General features: G+C 38.5%; 1 protein-coding gene across 2 annotated transcripts in view; it reads left to right on the top strand.

Annotated features, from left to right (window-relative positions):
* Positions 1–25,221, top strand: part of LOC136857351 (kinesin-like protein Klp61F) — a 295,057-nt gene that overhangs the window by 264,070 nt on the left and 5,766 nt on the right. Inside the window, exons 16-17 of one of the 2 annotated variants that reach the window (XM_067135960.2) lie at positions 9,477–9,604; positions 10,512–10,664. In XM_067135960.2, the coding sequence (XP_066992061.2) occupies positions 9,477–9,604; positions 10,512–10,664 (281 nt within the window). Of the gene's footprint in view, positions 1–952; positions 1,127–9,476; positions 9,605–10,511; positions 10,665–25,221 lie in introns of those variants that run through there. The other variant, XM_067135961.2, reaches the window with a different exon arrangement.

Consider the following 25,221-nt stretch of genomic DNA (forward strand, 5'->3'; position numbering starts at 1 on the left):
CAAGGATATAGTATTGTTCAATCTTTAATTCTTTCGTAATATTGCAAAAATCTGTTTGATTTCGTACTTTTTTTTTTTTTTTTGCTAAGAATACGTTGTGTTTTTTAAAGAATTTCTGAATTAACTGTGAAAGTTTATAGGTCGGGCTTGATCTGTAATTTATGATGGGTCTCGTTGGTATGTGTTCTTTATGTATTTTGGGATAGCTTTGGCGGTTGGTAATTGTGGCTTCATTACGATACGTTTCATGGATTCTTCTTAAGTTAAAAGAAAAGGTTTATTTTTTTAGTAATGTTTTGAAATTTCTCTGTATGTTAGTGGTTGGATCTTTACGTTTGATATGAAAGGTATTGTCTTGAAAACATTCGTTAGTTTTTGTTATATATTCATCCTTGTCGATGATAACAGTAGTATTACCTTTGTCGGCTTTGGTTGTGAGTAGGTTGTTGTGTTAATTCTTGTCCTAGAGTTGTTTTTTTTTTTTTTTTTTTTTTTTACAGCGGAGCCCCGCTTAACTGAAATGTTCTGGCAAAATTGTATTTTAATATTTTCTTTTTACCCTCTCATTCTTAGTCATCGATATTAGTAATTCTCTTGCTATATGTGCTGAGAACTACTAGGCACACCCTATTCTTATATTACGACTTATGCCAGAATGCACATGTAGCATAAAACAGAACAGTTTCTTACCCGCTAGTTTCTTTTTTTCTTGAACAAGCAGCAATTATTATTCGTCGTCAAGAATATGCAGACGACTCTGAACTTGACAATAGCAGTTGTGACAATCAAGTTACATTAGATGATGGATTTAATGCATTGGAGGCAAGATTGATTTTGATTTTTTTTTTTTTTTTTTTAATACATTACCACTCGCTTTTATTACAGTACTGTAATAAAATTACTGTATACAGTATTCAGTTCAGTAGTAACAAAAAATGTTTAATTATTTCAGGTTGCTTTGCACTTTGTTGAAGAAAGCGATGAACCTACACCAGCTGATTTATTGTTGAATAAACAGTGCCGTGACATAGCTGCACGACAGCGCTGCACCAAGAAAATTCAAAAGAAAAGCACTGATTTTTTTACAATGAGAAACATTATGTAAACATTTTAATGTTAATATACAGTATGCACATTTGCTTAACAATGTTTATGAATTTTTATTTCGACATTTAACTTGTGAAAATATTTATCACGTGTCATCCGAAAACGCGTCAACCGAAGTGGCTCCGCCCCCTTTATTTTGGATAAATGGGGTTCTACTGTATGTGAACTGTTGATAGTGTTTTTGTTTTGACTATTGTTGTGATTTGTATTAGTATATTGTGGAAGTCTTTTTGTATCTGGCTTCATCGCATGATTCAAGTGGGATTTTTTGTATAGCGTTTTAGGTTTCTGTGATGATCGTTGTGATCACCCCGGTGAAAGTCTAATGGGGCTTATGGTTCCAATCTGTACCTAGCTTCAGATAATTTCCGTCCCTCATTTTAGATGGCGCTGGAGGTCATTCATAATGTGAAGATAATTGTAGACAGGTTCTGTAAATGACACGCAAGTAAGCATGAAATGAGCGTTATTAATAATTAACAGCAGTTTGCCTCTAAGTGAAGTATTTCAAGTCTAACCTCAATCAGTGGGCACTTCTGACAAAGAATTAGTCGTATCACGTCAAGTATTATGGAGACAATATTGCTGGATTGCATTGAATCCAACTTTACCCAATCGATTGACCTTGTTCGAACTTATCAATTTTAAGCGATAGTTCCCATATTCTGTCCTCTTCGGTTCCCATGGTGCTACGCTACAGTATTTGTGTTGTTTGAAATCCAAGTGCCCATGTGCTTGTGCTGTAATACTTTGTTCCTTGCGCTTGTGTATTAGAAATATATCTTTGCCAGTCCTCTTGATATCCTGTATTTCCTGTTTGAGTACACCTAAGGGGCTGAGCTGAAAGCTGAATGGTTCTATTAATGTAGTTTTATAAATTTCCTGTCTCAGTACATTTAATTCTGTTATTTTTTATTTTCATGTGGTACTTGGGTATTGATGTGATACCCTATTCTCTTGCATATGGTGTGCTCTGCTGTCTTGCTTTTGAAGGAATTTCTTGTTTGTTATATCAGCTTTGTGTTAACCCTTCCCCACCCACATTTTCAGTCCGCTTATTGCCAGATTTCAACCTATTATTTAGGAAAAATTGAAGCAGAGCACACTGTTTCAGAAAAAGTTAAATATAATAAAAACAGTTGATCACAATGTATTCAAAATTTCAATAATATTAGAAAACGTACCATCGCATTCATTTCCGTATTTGAGTCATAAGGTTGTTGGTTCAAAGCTCCACACCCCCCCCCCCCCCCCTAATTGTGGTACTCGACACAAAAGTAGGCTCTTTTTTGTCACATCCTCATGTTGTATGAATCCCTGTAAACCAATAACTGCGTGATTCTGGAAGTGGAGTGTATACTGTATATCAGCTTCTATTTCCCCTGAGCAAGTGTCTTCACATTCTGTATCTGTATTTCCGGAATGTGCCTGTTTGAATGCTTCATTGATATATACGCAAGTGGCTATCTCCTAACATATGTCAAATATAATATATTTCTCGTAATACTCCTTCGAAATTATGGACACGTTCAACATCATCCATATACTCATTCGGCGTAACAAAACTAAATATTTGTGTTACCTGAATTGCCACGGCATCGCAATCAGGTCCGAATTCTCGATATCCGTTTTTACTTAAATCGCTGTTATCACTAAAATTATCTTCATTGATACGTTATTCCCTCACTAAAACTTCACCTCCACCCCTACTCAACGATTCTGTGTCATTTTCGTCGCCTACATTCAGCTCAGTTTCAATATCCGCAGTATTCAATCCCGCCATGTTTACGAACGAAACAGCTGTCCCGCGCTCGCGGAAGTTCAAGACAGTTTCCTAGGCGACGTCAAGACAGATTATCGCTCTTCTTTCATTTCCTAAGCCTTGTAGATCGTACTGCGTGTTCATAAATGCCTCATAAACACTTCAAAGCCAAAGAAAAGAAAACTATCGCATAGCTCGCGTAAATGTGCAGATAATGCAGCCGGGCGCTAAGGACTGGAAGGCAAAGTGAAGAGTCAGGCGCTAAGGGTGGGAAAGGGTTAATGTGTCAATCATTCATTTGAAGTTAAAGCTGCTTTGAGGTGGGAGGTTATGTTCTCATTAACATAGTATGCCATACGAACTAGGCGTATCAGATCATTATTTACAACATAGTAAGTACTTGGAAATAAAAATATTTGAATTACTATGTATTGGGCATGGAAGTAGTAGAACTGCATTATAATCGACGGGGTTGAGGGGCAAGGGAAAGGAGGGAAGGGGGAGCTGTAAGCATAACCGGATGTGCGTCACTGCGCCGGATGTTACTTCGCTGCGCTATCTGTTGATAATAGCAGTAAGGTATTGCACAAAATGCGCACTCTAGCGCTTGGTACCGAAATTCATTATTGAGTTACATCTCTATTCTATTCTATCCTCTTTGGTTGTGATGTTCTGGAAAGTTGATGTATTTCCCCAGTTATGTTTGGGTCCCTTGCTCAGTATGACAGTTCCTGTTTCATCGAATCCAGTTTCTTTTAGATTTTTCACATGTGGGTGAAAATTGTGTTCAATAACGCCACTAGGATGGGTAGGGGGATTCAGTTTTTTAATTTTTCTTTGGAAATCTGTTGGAAGTAATTCCAGTTGCTGTTTAGTAGCTCATGGGGATGGCTTTAGGTGTGCATGGTACAATTCGTTATTAAGATGTTTTTTACGGTATAGGAATTTAATTTCTTCTTTTAGCCAAGAATTTTATATATCATTAGATCAATACACCAACCCTAATTTTTAATATAAACAAAATCACAGAAAAAACAAATATCATCTTCAATACAGTCAATCCTTTGCTAAAAATTGCTTATCTCAAAAGAATCAATAAACAAAACCTGGCACGCACCAGGGAATCACCAGAAGACACGCCCAGCTCCACTCCTACCCCTCTCAACAGCCTCTCCCCCTGCCCCACTGCCCCTTCCCCTTACAGCAACCCGCATTAGCCAGAGGCGAACACGGAGCAGTACACAACGTGCTCCCAAACCATATACAACCTCAGGACTACAATAGCAGTAAGTGCACATATAGATCCTCTCGCATGGCTCAAAGACATTCCTTCAATATATTAGTATCACTCACACCTTATTCTTATCTTTCACAGATAATTATTACACTCTCACACAACTACTAAAAGGGAAGGAGCCACCACTCTGCTTTAAAGCCACACAACTTTACTTCATACGACGCAGGACATCATGACTCATCTTTTAATGTAAACAGCAGGATGTTTTATATGGCAAGCTGTAATCCCTACATTTCCGTCCTAGCCTCGACTGAATCTACATTACTTTTATGTTTTGCGCTTTAGAGATGTATATGGTGGCAAAAATCTTTATCAAGAAATTTTTAAAGTGTAACTCGTATCACAATTCAAGCCATTGAATTTTTAATATAATGTACAGTTATGGACAATAAGACTATCATAGTAGTCAAACTGAAGAATCAAGAAACGGTGCAAGCCATATACTCACACATTTACAAGCATCAAAGTGTTTTACGTATATGTTTTTAATTTTTGTGCATACTACTGTATAAGTTAGTTTTAAATTTCAGGAATATTCACTTCTATAGACGTGCATTTACGCATGTCACATAGATAAATAACATATACTGTACTTAATTTCCAATTTGATGAATGCCCTACTTATGAGTACAACCTGACAGTTGTCACATGATATTCCTTTTTTAGATATAGTAATGTATGCAATTGCATGATGTGTTATATGTATGTGTGGTCAGTTGAGGATGACCCGCTACGGTCAAAACCGGTCCTGTATTTTTAATAACAATAAACAAGTATTGATTAGGTGGAATTCTTCTCCTCTATGCATCTCTAGTGGTTTCAATTGACACATTTCACTAGGTACACCATATCCTAACTCAAGTTTTTCTATCGCAAATTTTTGGAGTCATTCTTCAATTTGCGGAAACACTGCACTCCGCCCGCAGAACCCTCTGCGATCATCATTACTTTTTGGAAGTTTTTCCTTCTTCCACCTATCACATACATGATTCACCAATACCGCACTTTCTGCCAACGGCACGATTTCTGCATATTTCAGCTTTGCTTACAACTTTAACTTTCTCACGCACAGTAAATGACCGCAGACACCTTTTTGAATCCATCGATTACTATCGAGACGGCACTTCTACGGGAGATACGGAACTTGAATGGGAGCGAGGTAGACTTCCGTAACCAACAGTCTTGACTCTCTCAAAGTACGATATCCCGCGAGATCAGCTTTTTGCGCACGCAGCATGCCAGCAACATTTGTGAAACAAATTACAATTGAGCGTCCGCAGTAGCGGCTCTCATATTTACCCATATTCTTTGATTTAACATATTTCATTACCTTATATTTCGCTTTTACATGCCACTGTAATCGTATTGAGAAAAATCGATCTTGCTTTCTATAACGGAACTAAAACTCAATAAGTCCTGAATGCCCATTTGCATGTGGTATATTAAGGTATCCGTATTCAAATCTGTTTCAATACTCCATGTAAATGTAGTAAATATTTACAAGGATGAGCGGCTTGAATACGACCCGCGCCCTAGATTTAGAACCAATATTTTGGGGGGAAATTGCGGGTGGTATTCGGGATTATACGCTATTGACGAAAAGGGCATCTGCCTCGGAAGGTGCCAAGCATTTAGTCTATTGTGACATATTCACTCAAAGAGTAATAAGATTTGCAATGTTCGACAAATTCCTCCCACACCTCCCGAAAAACTGTGAATTTTTCACATTTCTGACGATCTACCGTGCTTGTGAAATAGTCGATCCGCAAACAGTCAATAGGAATTGAAACTTTCAGAGACTCATAGTTGTGCGAAAAATCAATACCTGTACCATCTCGAACCCAGAAATCTTTTAGATTTGTGCAGGATTACTTCTGTAATCCTGTCAGGTAGAGCAATCCTATTACTGCCTTCACCTCTACACGGTTTGTGTCTTGGGCATCTCGAGGCCTTTCGTAATTTTCTCGTCTCATTCCAGTCCATAGATTTGTGTAACGTATAATTTTGTCTAGCGCATCATCAGGGAAGAATAACTGCCATGATTCAATGGGAATTGTTAAATTACGAACTAAATTTAATGGGTAAAATTCTTTCAAGAATAAAATTACTGTGTCCAGCTATTCAATACAATTACATTTTGTAGTGATTTAATCCTACATGAATTATAAACACTAGTTAGAAAAATGTTTCGCCTTAATTTTGGGCATTTTCAGCCTAATACTAATCTCTTAAGGTCAAGTCTTAAATCTATTAAACATTAGAACTTAATACTGCAATGGTCTTATGCTTTTTTTAAAAAGAAAATTACAAAAGTTGTGCTTTAGGTGATATTTACATAGTTTACTATATGTACAATAATTAAAAGCCAGAATTTGTGAACAAGGAAGCATCTAAATTATTTTATTTTACAATGACCAGAAAATGTCCTAAGTGTATGGATTTCTCCTACTGTATGGATGAAAGTTTAAGCGAATGTGTTCATATTGACTAGATTGATTACAGCATGAATTGAGGTTTCTCCAACTGTATGGATGAACATTAGGTTGAAGGTTTTACAGTTGGTTCGTTCAAAGGTGGTTATGGTCACACATATCGTAAGTATATTGTTACAAAACCGGAACCCTGGTACAAAGCCGATCTGTTGGGTTGGAATATTCCTCTAGAAAGAAGCATGGTTGGATGGTAACATGTTGGAAACCTATTGTTGATATCATTCATTAGTGCTCATCTGATAAAATATTTTTGGAATATTGTGCCGTTCTTGTCGATTAACATTCCCGTTGGTGCATTGTTCAACGTTGGGGGAATTATGAATTGTCTGTAACTGAATAAGAGAAAAAAGGAATATAGAATGATGAATGTAGAGCCCAATATAATTGTAAAGTGAAAGTTTTTACCCCATAAAAGTGGACGAAATTGCTTGTCCTGTCAAATGTTAGCTGGAACCACTTGTTCCGGTTGTGTCTGAACGACTAACCTTGTTACTTCTAATGAAGTATTGATGCGGTACTGCAAAGGTCGGCACTGCGTGTGTTGTTCTACTCTTCAGAAGATCGTGCCTTACTTCATATAAGTGACTGATCTTCTACTTCTTCTAGATTTTACCATTTAAAATCGCGCAGTGCTAATCCCCTTTATCTTATATTGGTTCTTCAACTGTTTTAGTGAAAGACTCATCCTTTAATTTCTTGTTTCCCTATGCATTGTTTTTGTATTTTTATTCGGCTGATGGCCCAGATTGGGGTCGGAACCGGTACCGCTTCCGCTTATAATTAAATAAGAATATAACACTACATTTCCTATTTACTTCTATTGAATAGGTTGAACTTCGTTATTTGTTATTTCAATTTAATTGTGATACAGTTCAATGCGGAACATCATGAAATTTTTGTCTTCAAATCCGGTAGCGCATTCTATAACACTATGCCCCTTTGTTATCAATCTTCAATTTTGTGGCATATGGAAAGTGATAGGCGTCTGACCTGCAGTTCCTATTTGAGAGATCAATTGGAGAAGGAAAGCAGAGGACCGGGACGAATGGAGGCAGGTGATTAAGGAGGCCAAGGACCTACGTGGACTGTAGTGGCTACCGGTAAGTTCAGTTACGTTTCTAAGCACAAAGCAATGAAAATCAATTGCCTTTTGGTTGAAATCATTCAGCTTTTTTGGCATAATGTTGTTCATCGTCGAAAAGAAAGTCCCATTTATCTTCATAAAATTATTCCTCCTCCCGTGGCTAACCTTCAAATCCGGGTCGGGCCGATGACCTTCGATGTTAGGCCCCTTGAAACAAGCATCAAATCCAGGTCATCGATTCATGTGCAGCGGCAATTTTCGTCCTCTAAATTCTGTACAGCCTTTCGTAAGAAACAGCATATCGTCGTTGCCGGGACAAAACCTCCTATGTGATAATATTTTTGGAGGCATACTGATCCGCAGTAAGTACAATATGGAGAATGATAATGCCTTGACAATATTCACACAATATTGCACCTTAGATGACAGAACCTTACTGGCCAAAGTTCTAAGCTAAAATATTTCACATACAAGGTTTTGCCCCTGCAGTGACTATATCCAACGTTGCGTATCGAAATCGTATAATTAAGCAGATCCTCCTCTACTTGCGAAAACTTGCTGCTTTTTGGTCCGCAAAATGCTTTTGAGACTTGTTGGGACGCTTCAAGTGCACTTCTGTTACCGCAGTAGTGCCCATTGCATTTGTACGCTGAATACCTCCTGTCCGCTGCTCATTTCCCATATGGTTCGCGATAACTGATGCCCGGTTTCGCAACAGGAAGGCCGCTAGAGTCACATATTTATTTCGAAACTAATCCGGAGCTGCATGATGGATGTTTGAAGAAGTGGTTGCGTCAAATACTTGAAAATTTCTTTTTCTCCACTTTCGATCCAAAAATATTGGGATGCGTAAATTATGCAAGGGCATTAATTATGCGAGAATATACGGTATGTGTCTATTTTAAATTTCCACTTTACTGTACTTAATGGCAGAGACACTGGAACTCTCTTTGAGTGACCTATTGCTGAGTATTAATGCATTTTGTCAGGTAAATGCCAAATGTGTTGCCAACGTTAACCATGATTGCGTAGTTTAAAAAATAAAAATAAAGTATTTTACGTCCCTGATATTTAATATCTTAATAGATTTCCCATTTTCACACGAGGCAAATGCTGGGGCTGTACCTTAATTAAGGCCACGGCCGCTTCCTTCCCACTCCTAGTTATTTCCTGTTCCATCGTCACCATAAGACCTATCTGTGTCGGTGCGACGTAAAGCCACTAGCAAGGGAAAAAAAAGAAAGATTATTCAAATAAAGTTCTTATCCCATGTAGATACAAAACCGGTGGATATTTGCGTCTAACATTTATGTACCTGCTAATAACTTATAAATACAGAGAATATCTTATGTGGTGAGGACTCTGAAATCCATAAAAGTAGTTAGTGGGACATGAAGCCAATAACATTATTCTGGTGGTGATATACTGTTTCTCTCACTCCTCCACTCATCATCCTATTTAGATGTTCCTTCATTGTGAAACTTGTATCCATATCAAAATTTAATATTTTTTGACATATTATTCCATCATCATTGTCAAAACTTGGTTTACTGCAGTAAAGGATTATTTTTTAAATATGTTAACTTTCAGGAAAAGATTAAATAATGTAAGAAAATCTTTTCAATAATATACGTACATGGTCTGTTCGCTGCGGGGGTAGCACAAGTCATCTTTTCTACTGTGTTTTGAAGACATTGAGACATTTGTTTTAATCCTGAAATGAACTTTTTTTAGGCAAAACACCTGAGAGGCAAGAGATCACATACCCAAGAAATTTCAAGCCCACTTCTCCACATGAACTGATCATACAGAGGTACAGGGCTAGAATGGAAGAAGAAGCAGGAATTACAACCAGCATTGCAGTATGTATTTTAAAGTGTAAGATTAAGATATTCTTTAGAATGAATTTTATATATGTATTTTCCCCTTCAAATTTTACTGGAGAGCAAGAAAAGTGCACATTTATCAGAGCCTTCTTGCCTCTTCAACTTTTTTTTTTACAGTGTCCACCTCTCCCTTAATATACATTGATTTTTAGTTTTTTATTTACTCATTTATATTTTATTGCCTTCATTGGACCACTTTCTATTAATTTTTTAGAAGTGGTTTTAGTTTCCTCTCAGCCCAGTACTTCTTCATTATCTCAGTTTTTTCCCTTTCTTTTTCTTGTGTGAAATCAAGTGTTCCATTGTCAGTGTGTTCATCTTTGTGGTCTGGTTTGTTGGACTAAGAATTTCTTGATTTTGTCTTTTTATTATTGTAATACATAGTTGCCTCATATCTTCCTTTATTTCTGTAACTCGTCTAATGTTGATTTTACCGTTCCATAATTTTTCCGTAATTCTCCTGATAATCCTGTTTTCTGGTGTTCTGAGTAGATTTCCAAAGGATGGCATTAGTTTCTTCCTTATTGTGCTCATTACGATTCCATTTCCTTGTAGGCTGTTTCTATAGTCTCCAGTGTCCATTTTCTTGGTAGGGTTTAGTATGCAGTTTCTCATACGAGATTGGCCTAGATATTTTAGTTCTCTATTGCTTAGTATGGAAATGTATACCTAATTTCAAATTTTATATTTAGCAGGGATTGCATTTACATACTTTTTATTCATTAGGTAAATAAATTATTTCAACATTAAAAATATGCAATTTTGTTTTATTTATGATTTGAAAATTTATTGATTCCCCATCGATAGACTTGAGTTATTAGACATTATTGAAATGTACTATTGGGCAGGGATTTTAATTTAGAATGTTCATTCCTTATTTTAGATGCCAGTATCTGGCTCTGAAGAAGATCTTTCATCATCATCAGATAGAGATGTACCCTTGCAACGTCTTGGATCATCTTCATCAACCAGTGACATCCCCAGTAAATCGTCTCATGTGCTACAGTCAGGCAGCAGTGCTCCAGATATTATGTTGGTAAGAATCGGAGAGTTCATGAACAAATATTTGACCAAGCGCAAGCATGGGATTACTGTAGGAATTACACCATTTGCATCTAAAGTCAAACATATTCAGTGCTCAAAAGTGTTGGATAAAAGTCAAAGTACTGTACTTGTGATTCCTTACTTCATTTAAGGATGGCAAAAATGACTACACTGATGGGAACGAAGTTCCTCTTGTTATCTCCCTCTTTCAGCAAAAATTAGAATGTGAAAATACAGTACATACACGATTTATCATTGCACTCTAAATTTACGAAGAGAAATTTAAATAAGAGTGTGGCATAAAACTTAATTGTCATGTTGATTGGTCCGTATTGAACTGTGATTACATAGAAAATTTATAATGTCCAATAACGGACCATTTATATTGGTATTATAAATTTACTCATTCAGGACAAATATTTCAGATTCCCTATGGGAATTAACATCTGTATCGTAGCCACTCATGTTGTATTACATTTGTGCAATTCCTCGCATGCAACGATGTTTTAACCCGTGCAACAACTAAACTTTGTGATTCAGATCGTATTCATGTTTGTTATCTTATGGCTCAAGATTGACAAAACCCCAATACACCGCGTTACAAGATTCATATACCTTTTATTCACTGATTTTGTGTCCTTACCATATTTTAAATGATTTTATGTGCGACTGAACATGTCCTGAAAGAGGGACGAAAACATGCATCACCAATATATTTTAATTTAGTCTTATTAGTAAAAGCGATCATGGTATTGTAAAGGTGGATGAAATATTTGTTGTTAAGATTTTTACAAGTTAATACTTTTGACAATACGGGCTCAAATATGAAATTTATCAGGTTCAATCCATGAGCATTGCAACACAGTATCATGACTCCCCATCTTTGTATGATTTCCTGGCTGGCACTTCTCTCCTTTATAACCATAATTCCTTTTCAGCAGTGTATTCTGGATGAGTCTGCCCTCTGATGTGAATTTTTTCAACTATGTTCTCCCAATACCAATGTGTCGTCCATGAGTTGCAACATAAAGAGCGTTGCTGAGTCCGGGCAAGAACGACCTAAGGCCTAATAGCTCCACGCTGAAGCTTTAGCTCATCACCTAATCGTGCCTTGGATGTAATAATATTGCTGTAGAAGGGATTTCTAGAGATTATGACTGAACAGACTTCTCTGATGACATTTTAGAACTGTGACTTGATTCAATATATCCCCAGTCTTGAGTTCTTCCTTCACGACTGGAGTGTGTGTTTATCGCAAGTTACACAACATTTTATTATGTATAACTATTTAAAATAGTTTATTTGTTTCCGCCTTGATCAATACACTTGTTAAATGAAAGAAAAACTATTTATTAACACGTTCACCGGTATTAGCAGAGCGTGACATACCTGCCAACCTGAGCAAAATATTTGTGCGGGACTCTTAAAAGTTGTAATTACCGAAGTTTTGTATGTTGGTAGGATGAGTTCTATCGAACTTGTGGACTTGCCCACTCACGCGCCTGGTGCGTGACCCACACGGTGGTTGAAATCGAGAAGTAATACTGGTCACCAGATGGATCATGCGCCACGCGCGTTGGTAGATTACTGTGCATTATTTACCGCGGATAGCAAACAAATGCATAAAGTATGTTACAGACATAAATACAGTAGAAGTCCGTTATAGCGATAATTCATAACAGCGAAAAATTTACTCGCTATAACGGATTGTCGTTATATCCGATTTGTGTGTAAAAGTCGGAAAACCCTTCATGCACATTAAAATCGGTACGAAACGGCAATCATTTTGTTCGAAACTTGTGTTTCCGCAGGTAATATCCACACTACGGCTTACTTGTTTGTTATTTTTCGTAATCCGATACTACGTGAAAGTGTGTGTTTAATTTCATTCTGAAAAAAAATATAGTACCGTATTTCTCCGAATCTAAGATGAACCCCACTTTTCTCTTCAAAAAATTTAAATCAGGCTCAAAAAGAAGTTTGTAGAATCATATGAATGCCTTATTGTACATTAGGCCTACGCATCTTTAGACGCCGGACATTGACTTTCGTCACGCCGTACCATCAGTCACAATCAGTTGGGGAGTTCTCATTATAATGGCAGACACTCTCACTCCATCAGCCTTTTTACGTCCTCAGAAAGACTGTCCGAGTGGTTTTCCCAACTGAAATGAACATAGGTCATTACAATGACGTCAGTAGGAATGGCGCGATTAAAAGCAATGCTTTCATATGAAATAACTTGATCAAATGAAAAACCACACATTTTCTCACTTTTAATGAAGAGTACTGCGCTGCCGATCTAACGGTCCGAAGTTCCAGAGCTGGAATGACCAGCACTCAGATAGCCGTGATCCGTGAACACTCTTAGTCTTTATTCGGTGGGGGGGGGGGGGGGGAGGGGGGTCGAATAGTGGAGAGTCCCAGGACATAATCTATGCCCTTTTACTAACTTGTTTCCTAGGAGTACCTGATGAGCTGGAAAATCTCAATTCATTACACTGGCAGCGGAAAAATCTATCAGACTAAACGGCAAATTTTTCCTCCAAATCGAAGGAGAAACCCCCCCTTCACTGCTAACTTGGAATAAAAAGGAAGTATGTATAATTTAATAAAAGTGAAGATGAAAAAAGCTTTTCTTAAGAAACGGCTCTTTTCAGGGTTGAATTTTGAGTTATTTAGTGAATTGTGCTATAATTTGGAATAGGCCTAAATTGTAATTCTAGACCAGGTCGTACTACTACTGCTGCTGCTGCTACTAAGTGAGCCTCTGCCTTAAGTGTGTACACTGCTCATTCAAAACAGCGCGTCAGAGTAGGGATCGAATAGCTGGAGTACTATGATGAATCAGTGTGTTACGTAACAGCAGTGTCGGAAAATGTATGAACCAGAGAAATGGCATGCTAAAAAAGAAAGTTTTGTAACTCCCCAGCTACTGCATTTCCCGCCAATATTCAGTCAGGCTGTTATACTCAAGTATGCAGTATAATCCTATGTATTGAAGTTCAGTAGCAGCGTAAGAGACAAAGAACATCACGACAAATAATGGTCAATGTAATGTTATTGTTCATTAGTGTTATGCGCTTACTATAATGTAGGTCTTCCCATTTAGTTTTCCTGACTCTGAAATACAATTCTTATCATAGTCGGTATGGTATAACTGAATGAAACATAAATGATTGGAAATTTTATTCTCTGTAACTTTTGTTATGTAGTACTTTTTGATATGACCAATAACATAGGTATTTAAAAATTTAATTTTAGGTGCCTTCCCCTAAACTAAAATTTCATCCAGGGTGAATAAGTGTTCAAAGCTTAGACTGTAGTTTCTTATTCCCTGACTCTATATACCGATTTTCATTAAAATTCTGTTACCGTAACCCATTTTCTTGTGGCTCGGCGTTGATATGGACTTGGCAACAAAAATGCAAATTCATTGATATCTGTGTTATCAAATCCGGTACGGTAACAATGTATGACATAAATGATCGGAAATTTAATTCTATATAACTTTAGTTATGCAGTATTTATCGATAGGACCACTAATAATGTAAATATTCGAGAATTAAAGTTTAGGCCTTCCCCTAAACTACCATTTCACTCGGTATGAATAAAATTATTTATAGCCGACTTTACATACCGATTTTCATTAAATTAAGTTGTTTTCTTGTAATGCGTGTACATACATATACACACAGTATGGAAAAGAAAAGTGTATTTCCTTGTTACTATGGACATGACCGATACAGAAATACCATTCTTTTCAAATTCTGAGCAATGTAAGACAAAACTCTTATTTCATATATATATAGATAACAAAATAGGGTGGCGGATAAGCTACTACGACCAGCATAGGGAAAGAATTATTGTCGTGAAGATGGACACCAAACCAATGCCCACCACAATAATGCAGGTCTATATGCCTACTAGTTCAGAGGATGATGAGGAAATTGAAAGAATATATGAAGAGATAGAAGATTTAATACAATATGTAAAAGGTTATTTGAATTTGTGATGGGAGACTGGAATGCAGTGATAGACCAAGGAAGATAAGGTAATACAGTAGGTAAATTTGGATTAGGACAAAGGAGCAAAAGAGGAAGTCGGCTGATTGAATTCTGCACTGATCATAATTTGCCAATACTTGGTTCAAACACTACAAACAACTGCTGTATACGTGGATGAGACCTGGAGACACTGCAAGGTATCAAATAGATTTCATTATAATTACGCAGAAATTCAGAAACCAGGTGTTGAATTGCAGAACTTTCCCAGGAGCTGATGTGGACTCTGACCATAACTTGTTGGTCATGGAATGCCATCTGAAGTTCAAGAAATTGAAGAGAGGAAGGAATGCAAGAAGGTGGGATCTAGACAAGTGGAAAGAAAAAAGTATGAGGGATTGTTTCAAAGAGCATGTTACACAAGGACTAAATGGAAAGGCTGGAGGAAACACAATAGAGGAAAAGTGGGTAGTCGTGAAAAATAAAGTCCGTAGGGCTGCTGAAGGAATGTTAGAAAGGAAGGAAGAAAAGATTAGCTAAGAATCGGTGGATAACTCAGGAGATACTAGACCTGATTGATGAACGAAGAAAATACAAGAATGCTAGAAATAAAGAGGGCAGAAAAGAATACAATGAAATGTTCCTGTAGAGCTTGTTAAAATCATGCTGAAATGCTGTTGGACATTGTCAGGACGGCACATGAAGATATGGTTAAAACTGACACAATCTGTGGCTGGTATAAATTCACAATTCGTTGCGGTGTCTATGAAGTTAATCTCATAACCGTTCGTATGAGGCACTCAACACAATACACCACGCACCACATGCCGCAATGAGAGGTTCAGTCGAATCATCTAAGTAGGCCGACCCTTTAGTCGACGACGTGTTAATTGAAGTAGAAAACATTATTGAAGTCGTTCAGTCACCAGAATCAGGTGACAAATATCGTCATCTTCTTCAAAGTCACTTCCCAGTATGAGGCCAAGAGCTTCCTCCGCAGTATATCTTTTCTCAGTCATTAGGCCTTTCTGAATTTCAAAGCGATCGAAAGCTAAGCTAAGTCAAGAAGCCCAAACACATCGGCCCAGGGGAGCAACTATGCGCGAAGTGAGTACCATACTGGACACATTGTTTTAGTCCTCGAACTGGTTACTCCCGTCATCTGGTAATCGTAGCCGTAAATATAGACTTCCAAGGCAGTCACGAGAGACCTCCAGGGCCGAACTTCCCCAGCAGTGTATCATAATTAAAATAGTGATGGGACATTCGATTCATTTTACTGAATCGATTCATTTGATTCCGTTCACGTTACTGAATTGATACAGTGATCCGATTCACGGCTCATTGGTCACCGCTCCTCCTGCATCTGTGTAGTATGTGCTGGTAAGACAGCAGCAACAGCATTCAGTGCTCGTAGCTGCCATCTGGTCTTCATACTATGAACTCCTTTCTTAGAAAAAATGCTAGTTACTCTAATACATCGAAGGTTTCCGGCGACGCAGGGTGGGAAAGGTTAGGATTAGGAAGGTAGCAGCCATGGCCTGAATTAAGGTACAGTCCCAGCATTTCCTGGTGTGAAAATGGGGAACTACGGAAAACCATCTTAACGGCTGCCGACAGTGGGATTCGAACCCACCATCCCCCGAATGCAAGCGCATAGCCACGCGATGTTAACCGCACGACAACTCGCTCATTCATTTTTGAAAATATGTATATTTCTATCAGCTGAGGATTTTTTTAAATCGTCATGTTTTGTATAGGCTACCCGAGATGTACAGTAGCCCGCTGATTTTCTGATTCAACATACTGTTATTGCGTCTGTCCACATATGATTGAAGTCTTGTGCAACGATGTGACATATGAACTGAGAGAATACTGAGCCGTTCTTCCCAATATAAAACATGTACTTTTGAGTGGTCATGAGCATGACTCATAGTCATAGGGCAGGCTAGAGTCGAGTTTAATTGTCAAAAGTCAACTAAGTTATAATACTAAGATTCATTAAACTAATAAATAGTATAACCTAATAGCCTACCTACTTACTAGCTACTTCAGAATTATGTTGTGACTACCCTTTTAACACTGCAAACGGTAGCTGAGGCCATACGATTATTATTATTATTATTATTATTATTATTATTATTATTATTATTATTATTATTATTATCATTTTAATCCATCTATTATTTAAACCTCCCTGTAAGAAGACAGTGTATGCAAATGGGTATTATTTTCAAATGAGCTGAGCTCGAGAGTCCATTATAGCATACGATTCTTTCAGTGTAGCATGGCTCACTGTATGTCTCGCTGCAGTGAGCCGATAAGGAGCCGTGTGTATCTTGTGTCTCACTGAGCCGGCTCGTTCACGATTCTTTCGGTGTGCCATGGGTCACTGTCTCGCTGCAGCGGAAGCTCGGCTCTCCGCGTGTCCAGTGAGCCGATAAGGAGCCGTGTGTATCATGTGTCTCACTGAGCCGCACTCGTTCACGATTCTTTCGGTGTGCCATGATTCACCGTCTCGCTGCAGTGGAAGCTCGGCTCCCCGTCAAAGTCCAGTGAGTGCGCCACTCAGCACTGTCCGCTGGGAGTAAGCTGAATCGTGTGCCGTGAGCTCGCCGTTCCTTTGAATCGATTCACCCGGACACTTGAATGAATCGATACACTGCTTCGAATCATGCATTCAGTAGCCAACACTAAATTAAAATAAAAACAACCAAGAAACACACAACTTCTACAGCAGTCGACCGGCTATGAGGCGCGGCTACAGCAGTCAACCGGAGTGTTACGGTTACTGCTTCGGCTACTTCGCTTGCTTTTCGAGTCGTTGGCCATCCATAAGGGAAGCAAACTGTATCTAGGACTTGTTTGTTTGGCTGGCATCATTCTTTAAAAATGGTGGCAACTCTTGCACATTTCCTTAATCAGTTGCCTACTGGGAACGCCCTAGCCTTCTTCAATTCCATATATTTCAACATCAAGCCATAGTGACAAAAGTATATCAACCAACCTGCGTTAGGAGTCTGTCGCTGATCAACAGTTTTAAGCGCTGGGCTTGTCCTTGATGAGCCAACATCGAATTACAGTACGGCAGGTTGCTTGCATGTCCACAAGGGGTATTTCATGTCCACATATTCATTATTATCAAGGGTAATACAAAGAGTATGTTTCATCTTGTCGGTAATTTTACAAGCAAACAATGAGAGGAAAATTATATGAAGATAAAACGAGTGCCGGGCAGAGTGGCTCAGACGGTTTAGGCGCTGGCTTTCTGACCCCAACTTGGCAGGTTCTATCCTGGCTCAGTCCGGTGGTATTTGAAGGTGCTCAAATATGTCAACCTCGTGTCGGTAGATTTACTGGCACATAAAAGAACTCCTGCGGGACAAAATTCTGGTGTCTCCGAAAACCGTAAAAGAGTAGTTAGTGGGACGTAAAGCAAATAACATTATTCTTGAAACCACAAGTTTTATTTGGCTAGACAATTAACTATTATTTACTATTTATTAGATTATTTACTATTATATTTAATAATCCTCTGCAAATACCCTCAGCCTTTGAGGGCAGGGTTAATTTCCAATAAATTACCAGGGGAGCCTGACCCCTAGAGCGCGTCCCCAGGTGGTGGATAGGGGGTCCCTACAGTACGATTTGGTAGAAATACCCAATACAACCCGTGGACCAACAGGTAGCCCAATTCCTAGGGGTTTTAAAATACTGGGACACCCTCTCTCCAGGGGACATAAATATGGAGGGCCCTTGCCCTGGGTTATGGGTAAAGACCTCAACGGCGGAGATGGCGGAAGGGACAAACCCGTAGCATCCGTACTTCAGAGGACAGGCTACAAAAGGCGTCTAACTCCGTTAGAGGTGGCCTAATTTGAACCAGGCAGAAGGTAATAAAATTTCTTTGGGAGTGGCGAATCCAAGGTACAAACAGGGAGTGCTAGTGAATCGAGGGCTCGGAAAATGCTAAGACGTCCCCTTGAAGTGCACGCAGTTCCCAGTGCTCTGAACTGTGAGAAGTGGGCTACCAGACATCACCAGAATCGGTATCATTGTCATGACTTTGAATGGCAAGGTCGAAGATCTGATAGAGTATATGGAGAAGAGACATCAATGTTGGGAATGGGTGAAACAAAACGGAAGGGGAAAGGTCAAAAAGAATTAAAGAAAGGGTATAGAATATATTGGAGTGGAGGAAATATAGCAACAAATGGTGTTGGTGTTATATTGAGAGAAGACCTAGTGCAATATGTGGATAAAATTGACCAGATCAGTGACAGGATAATTAAAGTTAGACTTGGACTTGATCGTCGCCATAAGACCTATGTGTTGGTGTAACGTAAAGCAACTAGCAAAAAAAAAAATCTTGGACTTAAGAGTGGAATCAAGGATTTTATACAGGTTTATGCACTCCAATCGGGGATTGCAGACGATTGTTCAGAAGTTTCTTGAAGAACTGGAAAGTTGTTTATTGAAGACTAAAGAGGTTATAATAATGGGAGACATGAATGCACATGTTGGAACAGAGACAGGGAAAAGAAGAGATAATTGGCCCCTATAGTTACGGAAACCAAGATGAAAAGGAGATTTGGTAATAGATTTTTGTAGAAGAAATGGATTCATTTTTGGCAATACACATGTTTTAGAACAAAGAACTCACAAAAAATAACTAGATATGGATGGGAAGATAGACAATGATTGATCTTATTCTGGTGGAGAAGGAGAAATGTAGACAACTGGAAGATGTGACAGCAATGCCAAGAGCAGTTTTCGATGGAAACCATTAAGTGGTGATAGCCAAATTAAGAAATGGTAAAAGAATGAATAGAAAAAAGGGAAAGAGAAATAAAGGGATGGAAGTTAAAAGAGAAAGAAATAAAGGAAAAGTTTCAAGAGAGTGTGAAATTCCCAAAGATACGTGAACAGTGTGGAAGAGGAATGGACATGTTTCAGAAATGGTTTTGTAAAGTGTGCAGTAAGCACCTGTGGAAGATTATCAGGGAGGAAAAATGAAAATGAGACTCCTTAGTGGAACAGCAGGGTAAAGGAAGGTGTTAGAGAGAAACAAATGGCTTGGAGGAAGTGGATAGGCAGCAAAAGTACAGATAATTGGCAGAAATAAAGAAGCCGAAAAGGTGTGTTAAAAAATAGTACAAAAAGAGAAACGGAAGAGCTGGGAAAGTTTCACAGAAACTTTACATGGGGATATAAATGGAAGTAAAAAGGTTTTGTATGGGTTGGTGAAGAATAGTTTAAGAAATAGGAAGATACAAAATTTGTAACATCTGAAACAGGGCAGATATTGATGCAAAGAGGTGTCATACTAAAAAGATGGGAAGAATACTTCTCAGAATTGCTAAATATTAAATACTGTGAACTGGTAGATGAGAAGGAGCAAGAAGAAACAATGGGAAAAGAACAAAAAACAAAAAAATTTTGAATGTTTAGAAATACAAGAAGCCATACAAAAGATGAAGAGCAGTAGAGCAGCAGGACCAGTAGGGCTACAGTGGCTGTATAGATTAGTTAATAATCTGGAAGAAAAAAGAGATCCCAGAAAATATTTAAAAAGGAATGTAATAACTGCGGAGGGATCACCCTTATTGCCCATGTAGTTAAGATCTTTGAGAGAGTATTGAAAGGAAGACTGAGGAGGAATCTAGGAGAAATGGAAGAAAAACAGTATGGTTTTAGGAAGGAGAGATCAATGTTTGACCTGATCTTGACATTAAGACATGATGGAGAAAAGATGGGAGTTTGCATACCTGCCAACTCTCCCGATTTAGGCGGGAGACTCCTAATTTCCGACAGTTTTTCCCGCCTCCCGATTATTCTATTATTTCTCCCGATTTTAGCTTATTTCTTGGTGGACTTAAAACATTTGTTTTCAAATCCCGCCATTTCACCTTTTTTACGCGAGTGGCTGGAAGTCCTTCGCTCATTGGCCGCTTTCAAACGAAATATCTACGTTTATTAATGCAAGAAATGTGCGCGAATGTGCGATGTTTATTGAAACCTGTATATCGCGACGCGTATATCGATCGTCAATCTCTCGTTCTCGCGAAAGGTCTTATTGCGACGATGGGACAGGAAAAGGCTAGGTTTGGGAAGGAAGCAGCCGTGGCCTTAAGGTACAGCCCCAGCATTTGCCTGGTGTGAAAATGGGAAACCACGGAAAACCATCTTCAGGGCTGCCGACAGTGGGGTTCGAACCCACTATCTTCCGAATACTGGATACTGGCCGCACTTAAGCGACTGCAGCTATCGAGCTCTGTTTTTAGTGATTTAGTGATAGAATTTCAATGATAATGACTAGTGACTTTTCTAGAGATTTTAGGAGCCTTTTGGAGACAATTTTGAATAATTTTCATTTATCCCATAACTTTTTAAAAAAAATTGTCTGTACATTGCTCAGAATGTATAAAGAATATTTCTGTACCTGTCGTGACCACACTAACAAGGAGAAATGCATGTTTTAATTTTCCGCAATGTCTGTCTGCATATAAGTATGTACGCGCATCACGACAAAATGGCTGAGGATAATTTAATGAAAATCGGTATGTAACGTCAGGCAATAAGGGACTACAGTCCACGCTACAAATAATTTTATTCACCCTGTTCGAAATGGTAGTTTAGGGGAAGGTAAAAAAAAATGTATTTTTTAATTACCTATCTAATTGGTCATATCAAAAAGTACTACATAACAACAGTTATAGAGAGTACAATTTCTGATTATTTATGTCTTCAGTTTTCCAGTACTGACTATAATAATATTGTGAAGATGATTATAAGAATGAGAGAAGTCATGAAGGAACGATGGTTTGAATAATAACACAAAAGGTAGTCGTAAAAGAAATGAGGACTCTCTTTACATCAGATGCTCTAATATACAGAGTCAGAAGAAAACTAAATGTGAAAGCCTACAATATAGACAGCTCATAAAATTGATCAACAATAACATTACATTGACCATTGTTTGTTGTGACGTGCTTTGTGTATTCTGCTACCATTTATCTCAAATAGATGAGATTACTGCTGCGTACCTCGTATAACAGCCTGCTTGAATATTGGCGGGAAGTAGCTGGGGAGTTAGATATCTATCTATCTCTCTCTCTCTCAGCATGCGATTCCTCTGGTTCATAAATTTTCGGATACTACTGGTACGCAACACACTGGATCATCATAGTATTCCAGCTATTCAATACCTACTCTGAGACAGTGACTGGAATGAGCAGTGTGCACACTTAAATGGAATAACCACGAACCTACTACGTTGGCGTAGCACGGAGAGAGGTAATATTACAACGTGGCGCGTTCCAGGTGGGGGATACGGGGGTCCTAACCGGCTTGCCGGCGGACTTAAGCGAAATAAAATAGCTCTCGTGGACCGAACACCCCCCCTTCCCCGTGTGTGTGGGGTACGCAGGCGAAGAATACACCCACGGTATCCCCTGCCTGTCGTAAGAGGCGACTAAAAGGGGCAACCTAGGGATGGTTGAATTAGAACCATGAGACTACTTATAATTAGTACCACCATGCTCTGTCACTTTTACTTGCGCGTAGTACCACTATGTTAGGTACACAATATATTTGTGATTAGTAGCAATAGCATGTGAATCAGGGTGAGTTTTACAGTACCTGTGATTAGTACCACTCTATGAGCGACACCATGCGTGTGCCTTGCCTATGGTTAGTAGCCACTATGTGAGGAACAGCACGTTTTGAATTCTGGTCAGTGGATGATTCTGGACTTTTAAATTGTCATTACATTTCGTCGCATTTTGTACCATTAGGGGCTGATGACCTAGATGTTAAGTCCCTTTAAACAACAAGCATCATCATAAGTGAAATAATGACACAGGAGTGTTAGTGGCTGTCTGTGGCCTGGTCATTCTAGCTCTGAAACTTTGAATGTTAGATCGAAACTGTGGTGCCTTACTTTAAAAGTGAGAAAATGTGCTGTTTTTCATGTTATCAAATATTTCATAAGACAACATTACTTTTAATCGTGACATTCATACTGACATCATTCTAACGACCTATGTTGACTTCAGTTGGAAAACCTGTAAGCACAGTCTTTCTCAAAATTCCATAGTGAAGGATGGGTACAACAGCTAGTTATTTGATACAAATAGCATTGTGCTTCGCATAATCGCGCGGGCACTTGATGTAATATATTAATCTATGCATTTGCTAAGTAATGGCATTTAAGTGCATGACCGATACATACGTGTGGAGCATGAGTTCATACTATTTTCGGAAGGCTTATCAGAGACTGATAATCTCACTCAATTACTTCCTGTGAGGGAATAGAGGTGTGTTATTTTCAGCCTTGTAGCCTTGTATAGCAACAGTCAGGTTTTGAGACTATAAGTGTTATAAATGTATCATAGTATTGCATTGCGCAAGACATGTAGATTAAGTCGTATCTCCTGATTTCTCCCGATTTTTCCTGATTTTCATATCAAAATCTCCTGATTTTTGGTTTTGTAAAGTTGGCAGCTATGGAGTTTGGAAAAGACATAGCGATGACATTCACATTGAAAAAGCTTATGACAGTGTGCCCTGACAGCTGGTATGGGACACATTAAGGGGAAAAAAAGTTAAGAGTGGAAGTGCAAATGATGCAAGATATGTACAAAAATGGTGTTACTAGTGTAAAGACTAGTATAGGAAAAACAGAAAGGTTTTAAGTTGAAGCTGGTCTCCGACAGGGAGGTATTCTATCCCCCATATTATTCGTCGTAGAAGAAATTCATAAGGACATTTAACAGATATTGGGAAGACAGGCAACAAAAGCCATGTTGTTTGCAGATGATATAGTGATATGGGGTGAGGATGAAATGGAAGTACAAAAACAAGTAGATGTATGGAATCAACAGATAAAAAAATTTGGGATGAATGTAAGCACAGAGAAAAGTAAAACAATAGTGATGACAAGGGGAAGGAAGAGGAAAGAGAAAACTGAATGGTAAAATTCTGGAACTGGTTAAAAGTTTTAAGGCCGGGCTGAGTGGCTCAGACGGTTAAGGCGCTAGCCTTCTGACCCCAACTTGGCAGGTTCGATCCTGGCTCAGTCCGGTGGTATTTGAAGGTGCTCAAATACGACAGCCTCGTGTCGGTAGATTTACTGGCACGTAAAAGAACTCCTGCGGGACTAAATTCCGGCACCTCGGCGTCTCCGAAAACCGTAAAAGTAGTTAGTGGGATGTAAAGCAAATAGCATTATTATTATTAAAAGTTTTAAGTACTTGGGAAGTGGGATCACAGAAGATGAAAAGATAACTGAGGAAATCGGGGAAAAGAATAAAACAAGCAAACAGCTTCTACCAGTGTGTAAGGGGGGGGATTTTGTGGAATCAAGATGCCCTGAAGAAATATAAGAAAGTATTACATTCAACCTGGATCGTGGACTACAACAAAACGAGAGGATAGTAGAATACAGCAGCGAAGAAATTCCTAAGAGGTATCAAGGGTGATACAGAAAGGATAGAGTTAGAAATGAAGAGATAAGGAAAAGGACAGGAATCTTGAAACTTCAAGACAGGATAGAAACAACAAAGCTAAAGTGGTATGGGCATATGATGAGAATGAGAGGGAGAGTGCCAAAAAGTTTTTTCCTGAGAAGTTAACAGGAGACCACGAGGATGACCCCGAAACAGATGGTCAGATTCAGTGTGGGAGTGCATAGAGAAGAGGGGAGGAAAACCATAAGATGTACTTCTGCCAAAAAGGAGATGAATTGTGGAGAGACAGACAGTGATGGAGGTCCTTGATTCACAACCTGACCCGGGAAGCTGGAAGCGGATAATGAAGATGATGATGATTATGACGATAATCTGTATTAATAAAATGAAAATAACATAGGTATTTTATACAGTATTATTTAATTGAATTTATTGCATTCTAATATAATAATTTTGCTTCTGCATATCTCTTTCAATTTCTGCCATATTTGATTTATTCTCTGCTTTATAAATGTTGGAAACAATAAATAGCTTATCACCTTCAATAATATCTTATCAGGTGCAATAGGAATATTTCGTTCAATCAACCGTGATTGGTGTAAACTGACACAAACTATTAATGGGATTGGTCAGTATTCAGGCCATAGTGGATGTGTTAAATAGTCTTAATTAGATAATTCAACATTATTTGTGGAGGCCTGGATACATTTTGTCCCTGTGAAGTGGAACCTGGCATAAGTGACTTAGCCACCTAACATCAGCCTTCTTGTGCTGCATTGCAGCGAACTGCATCTTCACCAGTTACCATGATGACTGAACAGCATTTCTATGGTAGCGATGCTAATAGTTTATCTAAATATCACCATTATTATAGTTTGTACAGTAAATATGTAAGATTTTATCCTTCATTCCAGTTCATTGGCGGAAAGGTCAGCATACTGGCTTTTGGTTCAGAGTGCCTCTGGTTGGATTCCCAGCTGGCTTAGGGATTTTAGCTGGATCTGGTCAATTCCTCTAGCTTGGGGGCTGGATATTTTATACTTGATGCACACATCTTCATTTGCATACAACACAT

Source organism: Anabrus simplex, chromosome 1 (assembly GCF_040414725.1).
Source record: "Anabrus simplex isolate iqAnaSimp1 chromosome 1, ASM4041472v1, whole genome shotgun sequence".
In the NCBI taxonomy this organism is placed as follows: domain Eukaryota; kingdom Metazoa; phylum Arthropoda; class Insecta; order Orthoptera; family Tettigoniidae; genus Anabrus; species Anabrus simplex.